At 38.7% G+C, this 19,013-nt stretch overlaps 7 protein-coding genes across 7 annotated transcripts; 4 read left to right on the top strand and 3 right to left on the bottom strand.

The window, feature by feature from the left end:
- Positions 1-30: 30 nt before the first annotated feature.
- On the top strand, positions 31-2,043 carry JH06_2851 (alpha mannosyltransferase; the record flags this gene model as incomplete). The annotated part of the gene is given in 8 exon segments (XM_014672546.1): positions 31-102; positions 137-252; positions 286-871; positions 889-978; positions 1,024-1,107; positions 1,138-1,200; positions 1,233-1,577; positions 1,609-2,043. The coding sequence occupies 8 exon segments, from the start codon at positions 31-33 to the stop codon at positions 2,041-2,043; spliced, it is 1,791 nt and encodes a 596-aa protein (XP_014528032.1).
- Positions 2,044-6,740: 4,697 nt separating this feature from the next.
- Positions 6,741-7,100, top strand: JH06_2850 (hypothetical protein; the record flags this gene model as incomplete). Its single annotated transcript, XM_014672545.1, has 2 exons — positions 6,741-6,935; positions 6,966-7,100. The coding sequence occupies 2 exons, from the start codon at positions 6,741-6,743 to the stop codon at positions 7,098-7,100; spliced, it is 330 nt and encodes a 109-aa protein (XP_014528031.1).
- Positions 7,101-7,620: 520 nt separating this feature from the next.
- On the bottom strand, positions 7,621-9,234 carry JH06_2849 (oxalate:formate antiporter; the record flags this gene model as incomplete). Its single annotated transcript, XM_014672544.1, has 4 exons — positions 7,621-8,516; positions 8,548-8,871; positions 8,902-9,154; positions 9,187-9,234. The coding sequence occupies 4 exons, from the start codon at positions 9,232-9,234 to the stop codon at positions 7,621-7,623; spliced, it is 1,521 nt and encodes a 506-aa protein (XP_014528030.1).
- Positions 9,235-10,958: 1,724 nt separating this feature from the next.
- Positions 10,959-13,319, bottom strand: JH06_2848 (hypothetical protein; the record flags this gene model as incomplete). Its single annotated transcript, XM_014672543.1, has 7 exons — positions 10,959-11,246; positions 11,276-11,634; positions 11,664-11,979; positions 12,009-12,238; positions 12,280-12,692; positions 12,724-13,240; positions 13,271-13,319. 7 exons carry the CDS (start codon positions 13,317-13,319, stop codon positions 10,959-10,961), a joined length of 2,172 nt encoding a protein of 723 aa, XP_014528029.1.
- Positions 13,320-15,082: 1,763 nt separating this feature from the next.
- JH06_2847 (hypothetical protein) lies at positions 15,083-16,790 on the top strand (the record flags this gene model as incomplete). Its single annotated transcript, XM_014672542.1, is given in 6 exon segments — positions 15,083-15,608; positions 15,628-15,682; positions 15,713-15,760; positions 15,792-16,308; positions 16,338-16,582; positions 16,625-16,790. The coding sequence occupies 6 exon segments, from the start codon at positions 15,083-15,085 to the stop codon at positions 16,788-16,790; spliced, it is 1,557 nt and encodes a 518-aa protein (XP_014528028.1).
- Positions 16,791-16,799: 9 nt separating this feature from the next.
- On the bottom strand, positions 16,800-18,246 carry JH06_2846 (glycosyl transferase family protein; the record flags this gene model as incomplete). Its single annotated transcript, XM_014672541.1, has 5 exons — positions 16,800-17,602; positions 17,634-17,918; positions 17,950-18,037; positions 18,069-18,188; positions 18,220-18,246. The coding sequence occupies 5 exons, from the start codon at positions 18,244-18,246 to the stop codon at positions 16,800-16,802; spliced, it is 1,323 nt and encodes a 440-aa protein (XP_014528027.1).
- Positions 18,247-18,542: 296 nt separating this feature from the next.
- On the top strand, positions 18,543-19,013 carry JH06_2845 (60S ribosomal protein L10; the record flags this gene model as incomplete). Its single annotated transcript, XM_014672540.1, has 2 exons — positions 18,543-18,599; positions 18,675-19,013. Coding segments are annotated over 2 exons (396 nt in total), but the record flags the coding sequence as incomplete, so codon positions are not given.

Raw genomic sequence — 19,013 nt, 5'->3', positions numbered from 1 at the left:
TAACATTACCCATACAATAAGTCAGTGATTATGAGTGAGAAAGAGGAGTCGCGTGAGAAGTGTAAGTTTCAGGACATTGTAATGTTTCTTACACTGTTTACAGTATGTTATCGATGTGCGGAAGTGATCATGCCAGGTGCGGACATTCAGCGCGATATACAATGTAATTCCGGATGCTGACGATACATTCAATTTTTGGGAACCAACACATTACCTTGCTTTTGACTTTGGTTTACAAACCTGGGAATACAGGTAAATCGTGTTCTATTATCAATTTATGCTTAGTGTGGAATATGGGTTAAGATCCTACACCATTCTGGTACCATTTGCTATGTTTGCAAAAGCGATGTTTCAGCTCTTCGGCGGCAACAAAGTAATGGTATTCTATTCAATCCGTATTCTCTTGGCCTTCATTTGCTCCTTATGTGAAACAGTGTTCATTATTGGCACTCGAAAAGTCTTTTCACATGCTGTATCAATCGTTTTATGGTTGTTATTATTATTCTCTTCAGGAATGTACACCGCAAGTACCAGTTTTGTCAATGCTTCCTTGGCCATGATGTCTGTGTTTCTTTCGTATGGAATATGGATGGCCTACGACAATCACTTCCTTGCACTATTGATTGGAGCCGGTGCTGTAGTCTATGATTGGCCATTTGTGGGTGTTGTGTTTATTCCAATGGGAATTCATTGTCTGATGAAAAAAGGACTCCTTAGGACAATTCTCTATGGTGTGGTGATTGTGATAATCATTCTTGGTCTGGACCTATTAATCAATTATCATTTCACTCACCGTTTTGTAATTCCAGCAATCAACATTGTTTTGTACAATGTTCTTGGAATTGGAGGTGGTCCCGAAGTAACCTCGATTGTTTTGATTTACTCTAGTTGTATGGAACTGAACCATGGTACTTCTATCTTGTGAATGGTATTCTCAACAATTCGATGATCTTCCCTCTAGCATTCCTGTTACCTATTGTATATTCAGTTTCTCTCGTCTTAGTGTAGATTCTTTTATTCCAGTCTAAGTGGAGTCGAAAACAGATTCTTCTCTTTGTCTGTAGCGGATATGTCTTATTGGGTATTTTCTGTTTGCAGGCACATAAAGTAGGTTCTATCTTTGCTTTGTCAAAATAGGAGGAGCGATTCTTGTACATCACATATCCTTTGATCTATTTGGCTGCTTCGATTACTTTATCAGTACTTATTGAGAGCAAATCATTCAAATCTAGAGTTTGCTTCTCTTCATGCAAGCCCATATCTCTCCGTCCTCAGGCCAGTATCTTATTTCATTCAAAATCATCTGTAGTGCAATTCCAGTGGCATTTCTCTTCATAATTCTAATTCCCTACGGATGTATCTCTGGAGCACGAATTGCTTCATCTATTCATAATTACAGCGCTCCACTAACATTATATAATCATTTATACTCCAAAGAATTGGGAATGAATTCAACCAAGGATGTTAAGATTTGTGTTGGTAAAGAGTGGTATCGATTCGGTTCCTCATTCTTTATTCCATCTAAGCATCAACATCTAGTGTTCATTAAGAGTGGTTTTGATGGTCTGCTTCCTCAGGTTGATCTTTTCTTCTTTGTTGATTCTTTAGCCATTCGCTGAAGGAAATGGAACCTGGACGATTCCTGAACACATGAATAATCTGAATCAGGAAGATTTATCTCGCTATGTCCCAGAATCGGATTGTGATTATCTGATTGATCAGAAATTACCTAAACAAGTTGAGCCTAATTACCTGGAGGACTCTCATTTCCGAATGGTTTTATCTCTCCCATTTTTGGATTCTACACATACTGCCTTTCCCTACCGCAGTTTCTATGTGTCTATTGATGATTATGAAAAACGCTTAAAGTACAATCCCTATTACTTGTTACGGAGAGTGAAAGAGGAAGATACAATGAAGGAACAAGAAATTCAAGTGGATAAGGATCAATTAGTTTTCCAATCTAGTGAAGCCTATTTGGATGAAGAAGAATTATCGTGTGTTTGTTATCAGGAAGACAAAAGTACTCCCAAACTAGTATGAAGCTCTCTAAACACACGTTTTCATTCTGTTTGGGATGTTTGCTTGGTCTAGGTTGCTTCATTCTGTGGATGTGGAAGGAAATGAATCATTTCGAGTACAATAATGTTAATTAATTGATTCAAATAGGAGATATTATGATACAATCCAGTATGTGGAAAATGGAGATGAACAAGAGGATGCATCCTATCACGAACTTGGACATGCTAGTACAATTGAAATGGGTATATTTTCTCCCGTCTCTTCGTTCCATTGTCAGCCGAAAGAATTGGATATAAGAAACATTAATTTGTAACGAATGGAGTTCGAATATTATTTTCAGAGAAAAGGAAGAACAACTCTATCGATCCTGTGTTTCATCATTGACGTCATCTCATCTATGGCCACCTATTCCTGAGTTTCCAAGTTTTATTAATTCTTCGTCATCTGTTTTCCATTATTCTTTAGAAGGAAGAGAATGGACATTCTTGAGGAATACTTGTCTTCATCATAACAAGAACCAACTGATTTTGATTGATTCGAATGATATTGCAAAGGTACAATTCCTCAGTGGGTCATTGGCTCTGATCTTGATTTGTAGAGACTCGGTATTCATTCCAAATCAATTCAATGACTCTTGCTAATTTGTTGACACATCCATTTGTCACTTACAATGATTCTATTCCTTGGTTGCTTCCTCTGTCAGGTGATTTAGAGAGTGTTGCTCAGAATATTGCTTCTGTTTTTAGTATTATCCAACACCCAGATTTATATCCTCCTGTATCCATGATATTTCGTCATTATCGCTAGATTGAAGAAGTGTTGATCATTCATACTCCGGAAATTGGAAATGCAACAATAAAAACACTCCTTCAGTTCTTTCACCGCGAATCGTCATCACTCCGATTCCAGGTGATTAGCGATCGAAACGCTGAATTAGTGTGTTTTAGTTCCCTTGTATGAATCAGGTTCATTCATAAGGAATAGGGAGTCATAGGCCAACATCGAGTAACAGGCGAAGGAGGATTGTTTGACAGCCGATTTGATTCCATTATGTTTAAGTCTCATGTTTACAAGTACTTTGGACTTACTCCTTCAGAAGGAAAACGAAGAAGCAATTCTATTGTTTTGTATTTGACTCAGCTCTTCAAGGAGGATAAGAAGGTGTTAATTAATTCAGATGCAATTGGATACATTGAACGACAACTACATGTGAGAATCGATGGATAGCTTGAGAGATAGGGGTTGATTGAAGTAACACGAAGAGATATCACATCTATGAATTGGAAAGGACTTGTAAAATATATGATGTCGGTTGATATCGTGTTAGCTGCTTCTGGGAGCCATTTATTGTTGTCTCTATTCCTGATGCCAAAATCGGGTGTTGTAGAAATCCAACCAGTGAATTATCGCAATTATTACTATCAAAGACTTTCTATTCAGTCCGATTTGTATTACCAAGCCCATCACAACTTTACATCAGCAATTCCACTTCCAATAGAATGTGATAGATTTAGTGAGGAGAATGGAATTGATAAACGATGCAAAGAAGCAATTCTTCAACAAGAGGTTATCATCCCTCCAATCACGTTATGGATGTATATGGTTGATATGGCAAATACAGTCAATCATAATAAATATCATATGTATAGTTTCTGTGTTTGTAACAAGAAATTGAGTAATACTTTACAGGAGAATATAAAGCCACTGATAACGCATAAGAGACGGATGAATAAACGAAAAGAATAAGAACGTTAAGGAGAAGTGCAAGGATGATCCCAATACATCGATGGATACAAGAATCCTGCAGCATATTGCTTCCGCACTTGAATTCCAGGAATAACTTAACGACTTGTCATCTTGTCAAATCAAAATCTTTCGTTTTGAAAGGATCGAACATGAATTTCTTCTTTCCATAATATATGACAACGAATGTCGTATAGGGATCCGTGAATACTAATGAATCTGAGAAATATGCTTAACACTAATTGATCTGACACAATACGATTTTTTGAGTCCAATTTGGCATCCTTATAACTCAGATACTGAAAGATTCACTTAGAATCCACTTAAGATTCAATTTGATGAGAATCACGGGGATGCCTCTTTTCTAGCAGATATTATCAGTTCTTGATAACCTACAAGGTCTACGCCAAGCAATTGGTTTTTGTTGTTCTTATCACATTTGAGAGAAAAACGGAATTCAAAGTGATTTGATATAATAGTTGTTATGTAGACGAATTGACTGGAAGGATGACTTGTAGACGGAGTACAATGGGAAAATCGGTTGAAACCAAATTCTCTAAATCCGTTATTAAACAATTTCACAAACTCGTGGAGTGTCCAACTACGGTGATCGAGAGAATTGCATTATTGGAAAAGATGGAAGATCTGTTCACAATCCCGATATTCAGTAGATTCATTTTGTTTATTATGATGGCTAGAATATGAGTCTGAACAGAACCGTATATTGGGTATGAAATATCTTCTAGGGACGTGGGAAGTACTTCTAGACGGAATGAAATCTGTGATTAGAATGAATGGTTGTGTGATCTCTAGTTGCGCACTCGTGATCGATATATTATCTACAGAATAATCACAAAGATCATTTGTCGAAGGGAGTTTTTACTTGTAAACGTGCTTTTGTCATATGACTCTAGGAAGAGAATGGGTACTCATCGTTAACACGTACGATCAGCCCCAGTCGTTATTCTTTAATGAAACGCTTTTCATCCCTTCTGGCTACAACGTGCGTAAGTTGTGAGTCTATTCTTCATGAATCCACTTCTGCTGTTCCTGTATTGTTTGCTTCCAAAGTGCTTTCTATTGCGAGTTTGTTGCTTCCTTCGGTTCGTCGTTGCCTCTTTGGAGGGATGGTGAAACTCTACCCATCCTCCTCCATCAAGGTGCCTGATCTGACACAAGACATCTTTGCTGATTTCCGTAAACCTGTTGTGACCTCTCTTGGGAACACTGAGAGTCCGATTCATCGTAGTCAGTCACTGATGGAGCTCCCAAATCCTTCACCCCAGCCACTGACGCTGAGTACTCGATCTCAGGGATCATTGAGTATGGCTTCCGAATCGGAGATATTCCGTCAAACGGAGGAGGATGAATGGGAGTTCCCTGTGAATTCAACTTACGATCTAGATGTATCTCAAGAGATCGTAATTCCTTCCTCAGCGACACCGACACCCTCTCCTGCACCTCAGATTCGGAAGTCTGAATTCAGTCCTATCCCCTCAAAGTTATCTCCTCCTCCAGATGCAAAGGATGACTTGTGTTCAGATGTAATGAAGTTGGAGATGATGACCTCGACAGTGCGAGTGAAGGATTATACAAGGATTAGTGATGGAATGTGTGTACGACGTATTCGAGAAGAGGGAGTGAAGGAGGAGTATTCAGAAGCTGTAAGAGCCCTTCCCACTCTCTTTCAGTGGAGTGATGTAATGGGAGAAGAGACTGTGGAAGGACTAAGTGACTGTGAGTGGTGGAGAGAGAGGTGAGTATATTGAAGGGGAGTGATCCCAAGATTTCATATTTGTGATGGCTTTGCATTGAATTATATCCGATCCTGGTTTGAGATCATTGATGATTATCAATCATATACAAATTCTCGTTGTTTTTGGAATTCCAAATAACTTCATAGATTATCATTATTCCCTTTTCCCGGGTTATTTTCTCTTTCTTCGAACCCTTCTTCCTTTAGTCCAGAAATCGATTCTCCTTCAGTATAATATTAGTTTGGTTCAACGGCAAGGAAAACCTCAGGCTACAGAAATGTCAACAGCAGCAAACAAGTTGTGTTCCTATATATTACGAGAAGAATGGTTGATTGGGGGTTTCATTGAAATGGTGTTTAATAAATGTAACGTGTTTGTGTATAGTGATGTGATGTTTTGTATGGGTGTTGATTACTATTCATATACAGGTTTTCGAACGTTGGATGTATGGTTGACAGCCCTGAAGAACGAACGTTTGAAAAGTGATTCCTTGAATGTCATACTGAATGAATTGAAGCGAAATCATGATTGTTTGACAGAAGAAGAGTTGCAACATCTGTTAATGCAATTCCCATTTGTGAGTGATGAAAATGAGGCTACTTACGTTATTGACGAATTACTGGATAATTCGATTGTGGTTCGAAATCAAGACAAATATACAGTGGTCGCGAATTACCGCGATTCATTCTCTCGACATGATCATGCGATTGTGATTCTTCCCCCTACATTTCCTTATTCATCCTTGTTTTCGGCATTAGATTGTGTTTTACGACAAGAACATGTCTTTGTCGTGATAATGTTGAATTATGACATGTAGACACTGAAACGAGGATTGCTTTTCTTCTACAATCATTCAGATGTTTTTTCGGGAACCAGACGAGTGGAAGTAAGGAGAACGTGAATGTGATGAACTAGTTATTTTCGGAACGACTATTCCGAAACCATTTTATTCGTCTGTTCTGTCACTGGGATGCAAAGGTTCGGTAAGGTTTATTGGGGCGATGATTATCTAGCCTAATCTTTCATCTCATTCTATTATACAAGGTACTCCGAACGCCTCGTAACCAGCTTCCGTGCATGAAATCTGATGATATATTTAGCAAATTGAAAGACGTAGCAATTTCAGACGGTTGGAAAGGCCGTGGAGGGAATCGAGTTTCTGAGAAATGTAATGGTCGACTAGAACCATAATCCATAGCTCTTCATCGCTTTACGAATATGTACACTCGCTGGAAGCGAAAGCAGACCAAAGAAGTGAATAATGGAGATTATAAGATGATTTTTGACCAGTCGTTAGATGATGAATTACTTGCTGATGATTTGGTTTTAGCAAGTCGAATGGATAGTTATCTTCTCATCATCATAAATCAAATTAATGATCCAGAGTGTCAAGAAATCCAACGGAATCAACAGGTAGGAGAGGAAGGGTTGATTGAGGTACAGAATTACCTCTATACGTCGTTCAGCGAGTTTATGACGGAATTGATCAATTTGGAGAAAAAGGAAGGAAAGGGTGTCGTCACCATGCCTGCTTTGGAAATGACTGCAATTATGATGGATCCAAATCAGTCTTATTGATATAAAACATTCTTTGTTTCATCTAATCATTACTAGAAAAATCTATTGAATGGCATCGAAATCCCCTCAGATTCGTTCTACAACTATTAAAGAAGATTTAGCAGAGTTAGAAAGAATTGAGACTGTAATGTTTATCACCTGTTGTATAATTAATAGAAAATTCTTAGTATATTTCTGATTGCAGCTGAAGTTACCAAGGAAATGAGTATACCAGATGTTCCTTCTGAAGAACGAATCAGTGCAACAAAACAGCTCACTATAAAGTACTTGCAAACTGTAGATGTAAATTTTGATAATTGTCGTAAGTTATAGGAAATATGTGATTCCTTGAGAAAACTTGCTGAAAAGATGGAAAATTATCGAGAATCGTATCGTGTGGACGGAATTCCATGGCTTGAGAAGGTAATGGACATTTTGGAAGCTACAACCGTTCCTCCAACCAAAGTTATCAACTTAGAGCAACCTCAAAATAGACTCAAGTGGTTTGTTTGTTCCAAAATACAGTCCAAAGAGAAGCAAACTAATTACTTGAAATGGTATTATCTTGATTATCTTCGATTGGAATCTCATCAGGAGTCTCCTCTCCTTCCTGCTTCTCTTGTACAGGCTCAACTTTCTTCTCCTCTGACTCATCCTTCTTCTCCTCAATTGTATCGAGTCTAGCAACATTGGCAGGTAAAACCACTCCAGTAGGGACAGAAGAAGGTCCCGTAATGGGTAAATGACGACGTCCAACATGGTAATCCCACTTCTTACCAAAGCCAGAGATTAGAGCAGCCAGAACGACCATAATAGCAAGGAAAACGGTCACGCCAGTGTTACCGAGAGTATCAATGAAGGCATTGATAAAGAAGGCAGAGATGAAAGCAGAGATGAATTGATTGGTGAAGACCCATCCGTAGTTACCAACCATATACAAATTACCGAAGGACAGCGAGGTATAAGCAGGGAACATTGCATAGAAGCCTCCAATACATAGATAGATCAAACAGACCCATAGAAGGAAGAAATAATGATTCCAGCGGGATGTGAGAGATAACGTACCAATCAGAAGAGCGGTGATTACACACAACAGAGGCATAGCATATCGATATGTGAGTTTATCCATCACATAGCCCCATACAGGACGGAATACACCATTACACACAGCACTGATGGAACCAACCATGACAAGGAAATGGTCATCAGTAATAAAGGACTGACCGAATGTCTTCCAGTAGCTGGACATAAACGTTGTAGTGAGACCCACCAGCAGGAATGTTGTCCAAATCTCCCAGAACTTGATTGTCTTCATGGCCTCGGACGGCTTGTAAGGATGATCCACCACTGCTCCGCTAGCGATTACAACGTGAGCACCACGAGGTGTAGGCTCCACCTTGGGCTTCAGATCACGAGGAGTATAACCAGTACCCTTGACTATCAATAATCACTATACATGCATAACTACCCTTCAAATCTCCTGTAATCGGTAGTGCCTTCTCCTTCATAGCATTGAGCTCGTCCTCCGTAGGTTCAGCGACGATCAACAGACCAATGATCTGGAGAACAAGATAGATACCCGCAAGAATCAAGAAGACTCGAGGAACATTTCTACACACCTCAATTGGGAAGAATTTGCCTTCAGAAACACCTGTGGGATCGACAACTGTAGAGAGATTGTTAGGATTAATTAGTTTGGCCTGAATCTGATTGAAAACCAAAGCACCACAACCGAAACCAGCAACAATCACACCGGTTGCTAAACCGCCTTTGCCTGGCATCCATCGAATAGCTATGTATTAGAGGAAGAACATGCAGATACCCATGGAGATAGGAGCAGAATAGGCAATGCCAATGGCAAATCCAACAACAAATCCATAAATAGCTAAAAGAGTGTAAAAATTATTAACTGCCCAATAACTGACAGCCACACAAAGATCGAACATGAGGCAACCAATCAAGGTACAAATGCGAGAACCAACACGTGTCTCAAAATTTCCTGCAATCATCATCGAACAGGCCTGGCCCATAATACTAATAGCGTACAGCCAACCAGCCATGTTATTGGTAATATTCTAAAAATGAGAGGGATAAACTTAAAACGCACAGCATGACCCTTTAAGACATGCAAATAGGAGATAATATATGTGATCATATTTGCAGCAGTATAAAGAGAGCCGAGAGATAGATGAATCAAAACTCCACCGAAAATAGTACGGATAGCTTTGGCCTTCATATTACCAAAATAACAAAAGAAGAGTGAAAGGTTAGCAGCGAGGATGGCGGTAGCCAATGAAACAATGATGTAACTCCCGTCAGTTGTCTAAGGAATATGGAATAAGTTTCTACAAGAAAGAATTCTTATTACCAGATGGAAATAAATAATTATCCTGGTAAACAAGGAGAAAGTGGTAATTATGAGGAAATGATACAGTATAAAAGACGAAAATTGTCAAAGTACAAACAAAGTGCAATTAGGATACACTAAATCAACTTTTTGTCGTCCTCTTCCTCCCAGGATCGGGCCAAGAAAGGCTTAAAACTCACAGTAGCACATTCTGCTGGAAGGAGTGGCTGTGGTGAAGGGACTACGTAATAATATAAACGAACAATCTACCTGTATAACTTGACGATTCCCATGGCGTTACCGAACTCTCCGGATCAAAACAGGCTGGAACTAAGTGCTGACGTGACTGTTCCACAATTTCTTTCTCTTCAAGAATGGTACTTCGTTCTGGTTCAGGTAAATCCAAATAAGGAATCTGGACCCCTTCTTTGCGATGTTGAATTCTCCAGAGTGATCGCGATCTCTGATTGCTCAATTCCTGTAATCGCTTGATATCCCTCGTTTCCAGAATCACTTCTCCATGATATCCAAGGAAGGTGGGTTGTAAAGGAAGAGTTACTTGAACACATTCCGTAGGTTGTTTGGGAGTGGTAAAACGCGAAAAGAAGGATGATTGGCGGATGTCCATATGCTCAAGAATATAGAGGATAGAACGATACAGGAGAAGAGAAGGAACTGCAAGACGATAACTGATGGGATGGTGAATGCACAAGAATCCGTCAATCATCCTACGAGTAACGAAGAGAACAAATTAAAACATGGGTTTGGAAATTAGAGAGTCGATGAGAGAAGCAATTGAATGATATTGAATGATGGAAACGAGAATCAGATCAATCACAGAATCTACAACTACAAGAGAGAATACAGTATCTGGGAATGACCAAGAAGGAATATACTCTGTGATTAAGATAATAAAGAAGATATACTTCGCATCCATGATGCCAAATAAAATAGAAGATAAATGCCAAGGAGAGAATACACCACTTGCAAACCTTTATGGATTCCATTGTAGAATAGAATATCTGAACTTAATTTCAGAAGAAAAAAGTACCTAAACCACAATTAATGAACATGAATAAGAGATTTCGGAATTTATTAGAATGAAGTGAAATAGGAAGACGAACTACACGAAGAGCTTGAATGACGAGATAAATCCGACGACACTGCATAGGGTGGGATGAAGGACTAATGAATACGATTGTTAGGATATGGAAAGTAGCATGTAACATTGGGAAAAGACAACAAGAATCTGTACAAGTCGGGTTGGGTAGATATCCAACTGCGAGAAATACGAGGATCCTACAGAAATCGCGACAAATAGGAAGTCAGGAATCATTCGTATTTTGGCCATCAGCCATCGCATTCCCCAGTAAACAGATCGTAAAACGGAGTCTCCTGAGAATGCCGAACTCCACAAACCTAATGCTTTGCTTTCCTGATCCTTTCTCCAGTTGCGAGGCCGTTTGATTTCTGATTCGTTTTCAAATTGAAGAGTAGGTGTTATCTGTGCCGATATCTAGAAGTTATGGAAATCAAGAAATCTTAACGCGTTTCCACCAGATACCATAAAGAGAAGCTTCGATAAAGAGAAGAGGGAACAAAAAGAGTCCGAATTTGGAGTGAAGGAAGGAGTACTGGAAAATAGTGAGACTCAAGCAAATGAATAGAGGATTGTGTACAATAATCAGGATTGTTCGCATCCACAGTTGAAATAATGGTAACAATGGTGATTCAGATTGCTTCATAGTTGTTAGAGAAGGAACAATAAGAGCAGGAATGAAACGTACTTGACGAGTAGTTCGACGAATAGAATCAAAACCCTATGATAAACCAAATGGACAAGGTAAACCTCTTGGACGAAGTACACAAGATCAAAGATCTTCTTTCCTAGACTCAGAATACGCAAAAAAGGAAGAGGAAGAAGATCGTGGAATAGAATATACAACGGAAAGGACGAAGCATCAGAGAGAATATTAAAACTTGGAATCAGATGATGAAAGGAACGAATCAATCCAGGCAAACAGAAACAGATAAGCGCAGTAGTGATACCGATAGGAATGGCAAGAACGGAGGAAGAAAACTGATAGTAGTGAAGAAGAAGGAAGAGAAGGGTTAGAAGAGACAAGAAAACAATACAGAACAATAAGCACAAGATCTGTTCATTCCAATCAACTTGATGAGAAAAACAAGCAACATCCACAACCCAAGCTACAATTGAGAAGCGAACAATCTACTACCAAAAAATCGATTGGATTGATCTGGATGACATTCAAATAGCCGTTCAGAAGGAATCGATATACTACTCACAACAATGCTAATCGATAGTCCACAAACCCACCACTGCAACATACGTAGACCGGGTGACTGAGGATAGAGGAAGCAAGAGAACGAAGAAAAAGGCGATTCACCATGAACTTGCGCATATAACATCAAATAGCAAATGCCGGCAATAGTGATAAAAATTGTTGTTAGAAACTGGCGTGTTTCTAGTTGATACATCCCCACAGACGATTCTATCGAATCATTCGACTCAAAAAAGTGATAGAAACGATTCTACAGTAAAAAGAAACGACAATCCAAACTCCACCTAGAAAGGAGGATACGGATCCAAATGTCACAATATCCAGAACATGAAGCTCTTCATTGCTTGAGATGGATGAATATGCCTCTTTGACAAAGTCCCATTGAGTGAACGGATAACGAGCAACGATAGATAGAAATATAGAAACCACATAGATCAATAGGATGCTACCCGTTATCCGAGATACCATCCGATGACGAAAAACCTTATGGACAAAAATGATAAATTGCTCTATTGCTTCAGTAGCCAACAAACAAAAGAAAAGTCATCACTATCCGAGGTATCGCTTGAATCTACACTAATCACGTCCTCAACTCCATATTTCCGATAGATAGCATCACTAGAAGAGAGAACAAGAAATGAAGTATAGAAAGCATGAAAATGAGAAAGAAATGAATCAATTGAGTACTCCTGTTCCCTTTCACCAAAAAACCGAAGAAGAGAATCAAAATATTCATGAACAATAGCAACAGATCGTTTCAAATCGGAAAGAGAAGACTCAAGAGGATCGAACTCTTGACAAATCGATTCTCCATGATAACCCTTCAGACAGTCGAACCGAGATACATATCCGTCAATCTCCGAACATACCTCTGCCCAATGAATTTGTTCACAACGATAATCCAATAACCGGAGTGTTGAGGCTACTTCAGGGTAATTCTTGTTGATTGTAGCTGTGATCGAACTAAACGTGAACTGAGTAAGAATATACAAACAGCATCAACGTAGGAATATCTCGATCTCCACGAATGGACGGTAAATCTGAAAGAAATCGAATCGTAAACGAATGAATGGGATGCTCCCCTTCACGATGTCCAACATAGTTGAGAGTGGCGAGAATGATCTCAAATAGACTCGAAATTTCCTTTTTATTTCGGAGGAAGCGAAGTGTCTCTAAAGTATAAGAGACTGATTTCTTTAGAGAAGCGAGTCGGTGAGATAGGGATACGACACAATTATACACATCAAGGCGAAGAGAGATGTCAGGAATCCGAGCAAGATGCTGCATAAACAGAAACACTGGATCATCAGTTTCATGAATCAGTTTCAGGGCTAATACCTCAGAGTTCGTGGGACAAATAGTTTCAAGACAGCAGAGAACATCTTCGGTTAAAACTGATGAATTGAAGGTTTTAAGAGCAGAAAGAACAGACAAATGATCTGAAAGAGTCTTCAACTGCTTCTGAATAAAGAGATATCGAGTTTGTGAAAAGATGAACGGAAACGAACAATCTAATACTAAAAGTCATAACAAATGACAACACTGCTTTTGGCTGCCGTATTTCTTTGTTTCTGGTTCATCTGTGTTCATCTCTTCGCTAGGAATATTTGCGCATTCTGTAGTACTCATGACTCAGTTTCAAAGCGGATAGAGAGTACAAAGATTACGAGTGATCAGAACGAAATAGAAATCTACTTTCCATAGTTGGATAATTTGGTATATATCAAATTTCGAGCGTGGTGATCTCTTCAATGAGGAGGTGATCGATCATTTTCGGTGCATAGAAAAGAAGAACCGTAAACACACATATGTAACGTGTAAAGTTCTTTATTTTTTATCATTCCGATGGTGTAAGCCATTATCTAATATCCTATGTACGACAGAAGTAATGCTGCAAACATAGTGATGATGTTCAGGCGCCTATAACGAGAGAATGATTCTTCTACTTCATCTTGCAATTACTTAAAAGTGTCTCAAAGTTTCCACACAAAACACATTTATGTTGGCAATATTCTTGCCTCTTCAGTGTTATTAATGGATTATTCACACCCAGGCGTCCACCAAAACCGAAATCGTGAACATCCTAGTACTAATAAGTCTCTAGTTTAACTCCTGTTCAAGCATTGTCAATAGCTTTCTTGTTTCTAGTGAATATGCGTATTTCCATTCACTTAAATCAAAAACTTCAACAAAACACGAATCAACGGAGTCTAAGTGATACCATCCCAGTTAAAATAACCCAACTCTTTCACCACACCAAGTCATTCAAATACGGTTATGTGTAATACTCAAATGCAACCTCCACATACTACCAGAACACAGAATCACGCCTACAACTATGGTGACCTATTTGGTGTTTGAATTTCCACGAAACAGTCAAGTAACGCTAAGATGCTTTGGATTGTTGCGAAAGTATCCAGTTCACCTATTCACATAGAGCCCTTGTACTTATAAGTAGAATTCAGCTCACTATTATTTAGTGCTGCTGATGCCCCAGTTTGTGCTGGTTTGTATTGTCAACAGCATATTTGCTCCTATTTGTATGCAAGTAACATCAAGTACTTACTCCTGTTTAATAATGTCAATCCATTAACACATATCGTGATCGGAATACACTTTATCTAAAACGGGATATTATGGCCGCATTCCCGTGGATATTGTATATGAAATAATAACGCCTGGATAGTTCGATGCCATTCTGTTTCTTGTAGCAGCTTCATGCGAATGTTCCGAACTGCTATAGGGTTCTTCATTGTTGTGTTTTCTCTCTCTTCTCTCTCTCTTCTCTCGTATCAATTCTGGTTTCTCTTGATCATAGATTTCGCCGAGACAGAATCACTCACGGTAAGTACGAGAATATCGTTGTATATTATCATGACAGTAATGATAGCTGTTGTTATTTAATTCTAGTAAATGTTGCTCCTGATAGTGTACCATACTTGCCACTAAACGAAAATGATCTTAGTGGCAACAGAATACAAGATTCTCCTAGTGACCAATCTACGAGGAATCTCCAGAACACCAATAGTCTAAGTATTTTGTCGAGGTTAGGACTCAATTTCGGTATTTCATCTGCGAATGAGCCACAGGCTCCTTCCACGCAGGAATACGATATCGTATTCCAACCAGATGATTATTCATTTTCTTCTCCGGAACCTTTGGAATATCTTTCTATTGATGATTCTTGTAAGTTGGAAATCTCGAACATCCTGCCTCCGGACTATATGCCTCGGTCTTCGCTTCCAAGGAGTGCCTACTCAAATGAATCGAAGCTCTTTAAGACATTTTGCCAGGTGGATACTGATATCCGGAATAGTGAAGCCAAAGTGACCGAATCTGAGGAGTATTTGCGGATGCGAGATGAGGTCCTGGAAGATACGGATATTATTTATCCGAGTGACCATTTGAGTGTTCAATACACTCGATTGGTGTATCTGAATGTAAGTGATAGAGAACGAAGAGTGATTAACATTCTTTATGATCGTATGAATCAGTCGAAATGTATGTTACCTATCCTTCAGAAGTATCAACGAATGACGACTGAATTGAGCGTTGATAAGGAACTGCTTTGGAATCAAACAAAGCAGCTTATTCTACATGAGATGGAGATAAATGGGCAGTTAACGGATACTCTAGACGAGATGATCGAAGATCGGATACGGACAGATCAATACCAAAAACGTCGTGAACGCTTGAATCGTTATTTTAGTGTCAAGTATTATTCTTCGGAACAGCAGTACTGTGATGGCTGTCCGATGCCTTCTGGAATCAAACATTTCAAAGCGGTTCGCCAGTATCCGGACCACTACTTAATACGTAAATGGATTGGAAATGAAGAAACAAGCGAAATTTATTCCAATTCAAATTGTATGAACTCCCGTGGGAATTTCATTAATAGTTGTATTTGCTCCTGATGATGCCACTCCGGATGTAACGGGTATAGCTGCAGCTACGTATCTGAGTTAATTTCATTTGATAGATAGATACAACCGTCTCTTCTCCATTCAGCAATTACTCTATCGCTGGAGAGGGTATTCCAAAATAGTCATTTCTTATTTCTAGGAATCTGACAATTGTTCTTCAATGTCCCAGTACAGAAGAACACCATGTCATTCACTATGTCAATACTCATTTCTTCCCTGAGCGATTCATTTTTGTTCTCTTTTTAACAGATGAGGACCACGCTTATAATAATGCATTTCCTGTGAATTATCTTCGGAATCTTGCAATTCGGAATATCCGTACAACACACTTTCTAGTTCTGGATATGGATTTACGACTAACAAGTATTTCATTACAATATGATTTCACACTAGCAAACACATATGCGGAAGTCATGCGATTACCTAAAGAATTCTTCCATTTTTCACGTACTGTATTCATCCTTCCTGTATTCTTCTTCAATCACACTCTTTTGCTGAACAACTGTAACTCAGTTGATGATTGTGCTGCTCTGTATAATTGGTTTCTATCAATCATAACTAGTGCCAATGAATATCAGCCTGAAGACAAGTCTGAGTTGATCGCATGTATGTACCATGGTCATTGTATTTCAAATAAGCGACTTGTTCGGACACATGTACAGTGTGAGATAGAATCATAATTTAGATGTATGTAATGCCAGAATGGTATGTGACTCGTCAAAAATCACCAGCTTCCCGAATTCGCTGTTTCCTAACAAATTTCATGGAACCTTATATGTTAGTCCGATATCAGAACACGACTCCTCTCTTTCATGAGGAGTTTGTTGATTATGGATACAATAAGGTTCAATATTTTGAAAACCTTCGTCAAATGGGATACTCATTTTTTATTCTTAATCATGCATTTGCTATGGATTTTCCACATCCTGAGTAGGTGATAAAGACTTGAATTTGATGTAGTTCGGATTTTAGGGTCAAATATCATGAGGTTATTCACAGTGATGAGATGAATCCGATGAAGACTGTATATGCCAAGTTACAGAGGCGGTTTAATCGAGAGTATAGGCATGTTCAAAGTTCTAAAGTCTGTTTTACCAAACAGAAGTCATATTATCAGGAGATTTTATATGTTTGTTGAACAAACAGATCAGAAGTACACTACTTTAGGAGACAGATTATTCATAGCCAAGGCAACTCGTGAGAATGTACTTCGTGCAGTTAGGAATAGCACATTACTTTGTCCTAATACATATAATTCAATAAGAACACGCATAAGGCCTGCCTCATTGGATTGTTTTCCCGTCAAAGTTTGAGGTAAATAGTTTGCTGTGAGAACACGACTCGAATATTTGTCAATAAACTGCTGTTCAATAACAATGGAATCCGTTGTCAAGAAGATCATCGGGTTTGGATGGGACATCATCTCAACATCAATGTCACCCATTCGTTTTGTTATATCATCCATTGTTAAATACTCTTTAGTATCCTTCCAAAGACTATAATTTCCAGCCATTCGGATGTGAATGCCAATCACATAATGACCAGATAGCCGATTGAGAAAAGGAGAAATATACCGCATTGAAAATTCACTTGGTTGGAATAGAGAAGGAATACACGTCTCATACCACTTTTGCCATGTAAGTTCATCTTTTGCCACACCAATGTGCTTGAAGAACTTTCGTGTTGAATCTAATCGGAATATTTGTTTAGTCATGGGTGCAGAAGACTGAATTACTGTTAGTTTCGGATACGATTGATTAAATGAACCATCAACATTGACACCGACAATTGTTCCTTTTGGAGAATACATAACCTTACTAGCAAATGATGGATAGTGTTCAACCACTTTTGTTACACGATTTGACTCCGAAAATAGATCCCACTTCTCAGGATATGTTAGATTATCAAACGGAAATTGGAAAAAGTGACTTGGGATTCCTGGAGCGTTAACTACATGTTAACATACAAGAAAACGTCAAACTCTGAAATGGACGAGAATTCGTCAAAGCAAGCAGAAATGTATCACATGAACCAAGCATCTGATGAGCAAACCCAGACGAACCTTTCTTCTGGAAAATAATCTGAGTTTCGCTCTTTGCAAGTGCCGAACGATGAATGTTCTTGTAGACATTGTTAATATACTTAACCAGGGTCTCAGGACCTGATCTCCACTCTGCTGTACTTGTGAGTACCAGAGGTTGTGTACCCTTGTCACGATAATAACTATCGTATACAAATCCCAAAGAGGATACTTTTAGAGGGATTTCTACGAATCAACAAGCCATTATAAGAGCAACTTTCAGAACTCTTGATCAACCTATCCTTTTCGTTCTCACATCGAAACATCTGACGTGATACACCTATTTTACTTCTTCTATCGTAATACTATACATCAGGTTATGATACACACGCTTACTGCAGGATAAATACCACAATGAATGGTACCAATAACGATTTCCTGTAAGAATATATAAATAACTAGAGACGAAACAAAAGCAATCCCAAAAAACGAAGCAACTTGAGTCTTTGTCAAATTCTATTCATGAATACAATCTAGACTTATTCACTTGCTGAAACTGATCCTTAGTAAACATTCTACAAGAGATAAGTCAAGAGTCCAAAAGATAAAATGAAAACGTTAGTAACAAAGCAAATATAGTTACCTAGTAGAAATGAAACAAGTTTGGACCAGAAATAACAAAACAATGCTTAATGTTGCAAAATATACGTTTGCTAGAACTAATGCTTTGTGCGTGTATTCTCTCACAACTACATCAGAATTAGGAGCACTCCTACCTTCTGTGTACTGTTTATTTTTCTATTCCATGCAACTATCTATCACTTTACTATGGATGGCATCTCTCTATCATAATTAATGAAGCCCAAAACCATGAATCAAAATCGTTCAACCAATGAATCACCGAAACTAATTCTCTTCATTGCTTTTGTTCTTCATTCACAAAACTATTAACAATGAGGTAAGTCCTTTCGATCCTCGTTTTATGGATTTTGCCTAACATTCTGTAGTAAGGTTAACAGCGAAATTCTGAGCAAGGCTTTGGACACTCTTCTTGACTTGAAGCTTCAGGGAAAGAAGAGAAACTTTGTGGAGACTGTGGAGCTTCAGGTCACTCTTAAGCAGATTGATCCTGCCAAGGATAAGCGTTTCTCTGGTTCCTTCCAGCTTCCTAATCCTACTCGCTCCCACATGGATGTCTGCATCTTTGTGAATGATAAGCATGAGCAGATTTGCAAGAAGGAGGGAATTCCCTGCATGAACGTTGATGAGATCACCAATCTCAACAAGAACAAGAAGTTGATCCGTAAGCTGGCCAAGAAGTATGATGCTTTCCTCGCTTCT

This window comes from Blastocystis sp. subtype 4 (genome assembly GCF_000743755.1).
Source record: "Blastocystis sp. subtype 4 strain WR1 chromosome Unknown seqid_0085, whole genome shotgun sequence".
In the NCBI taxonomy this organism is placed as follows: domain Eukaryota; class Bigyra; order Opalinata; family Blastocystidae; genus Blastocystis; species Blastocystis sp. subtype 4.
Note: the sequence above shows the minus strand (reverse complement) of the source record. Positions and strands in the feature narration are given on the sequence as shown.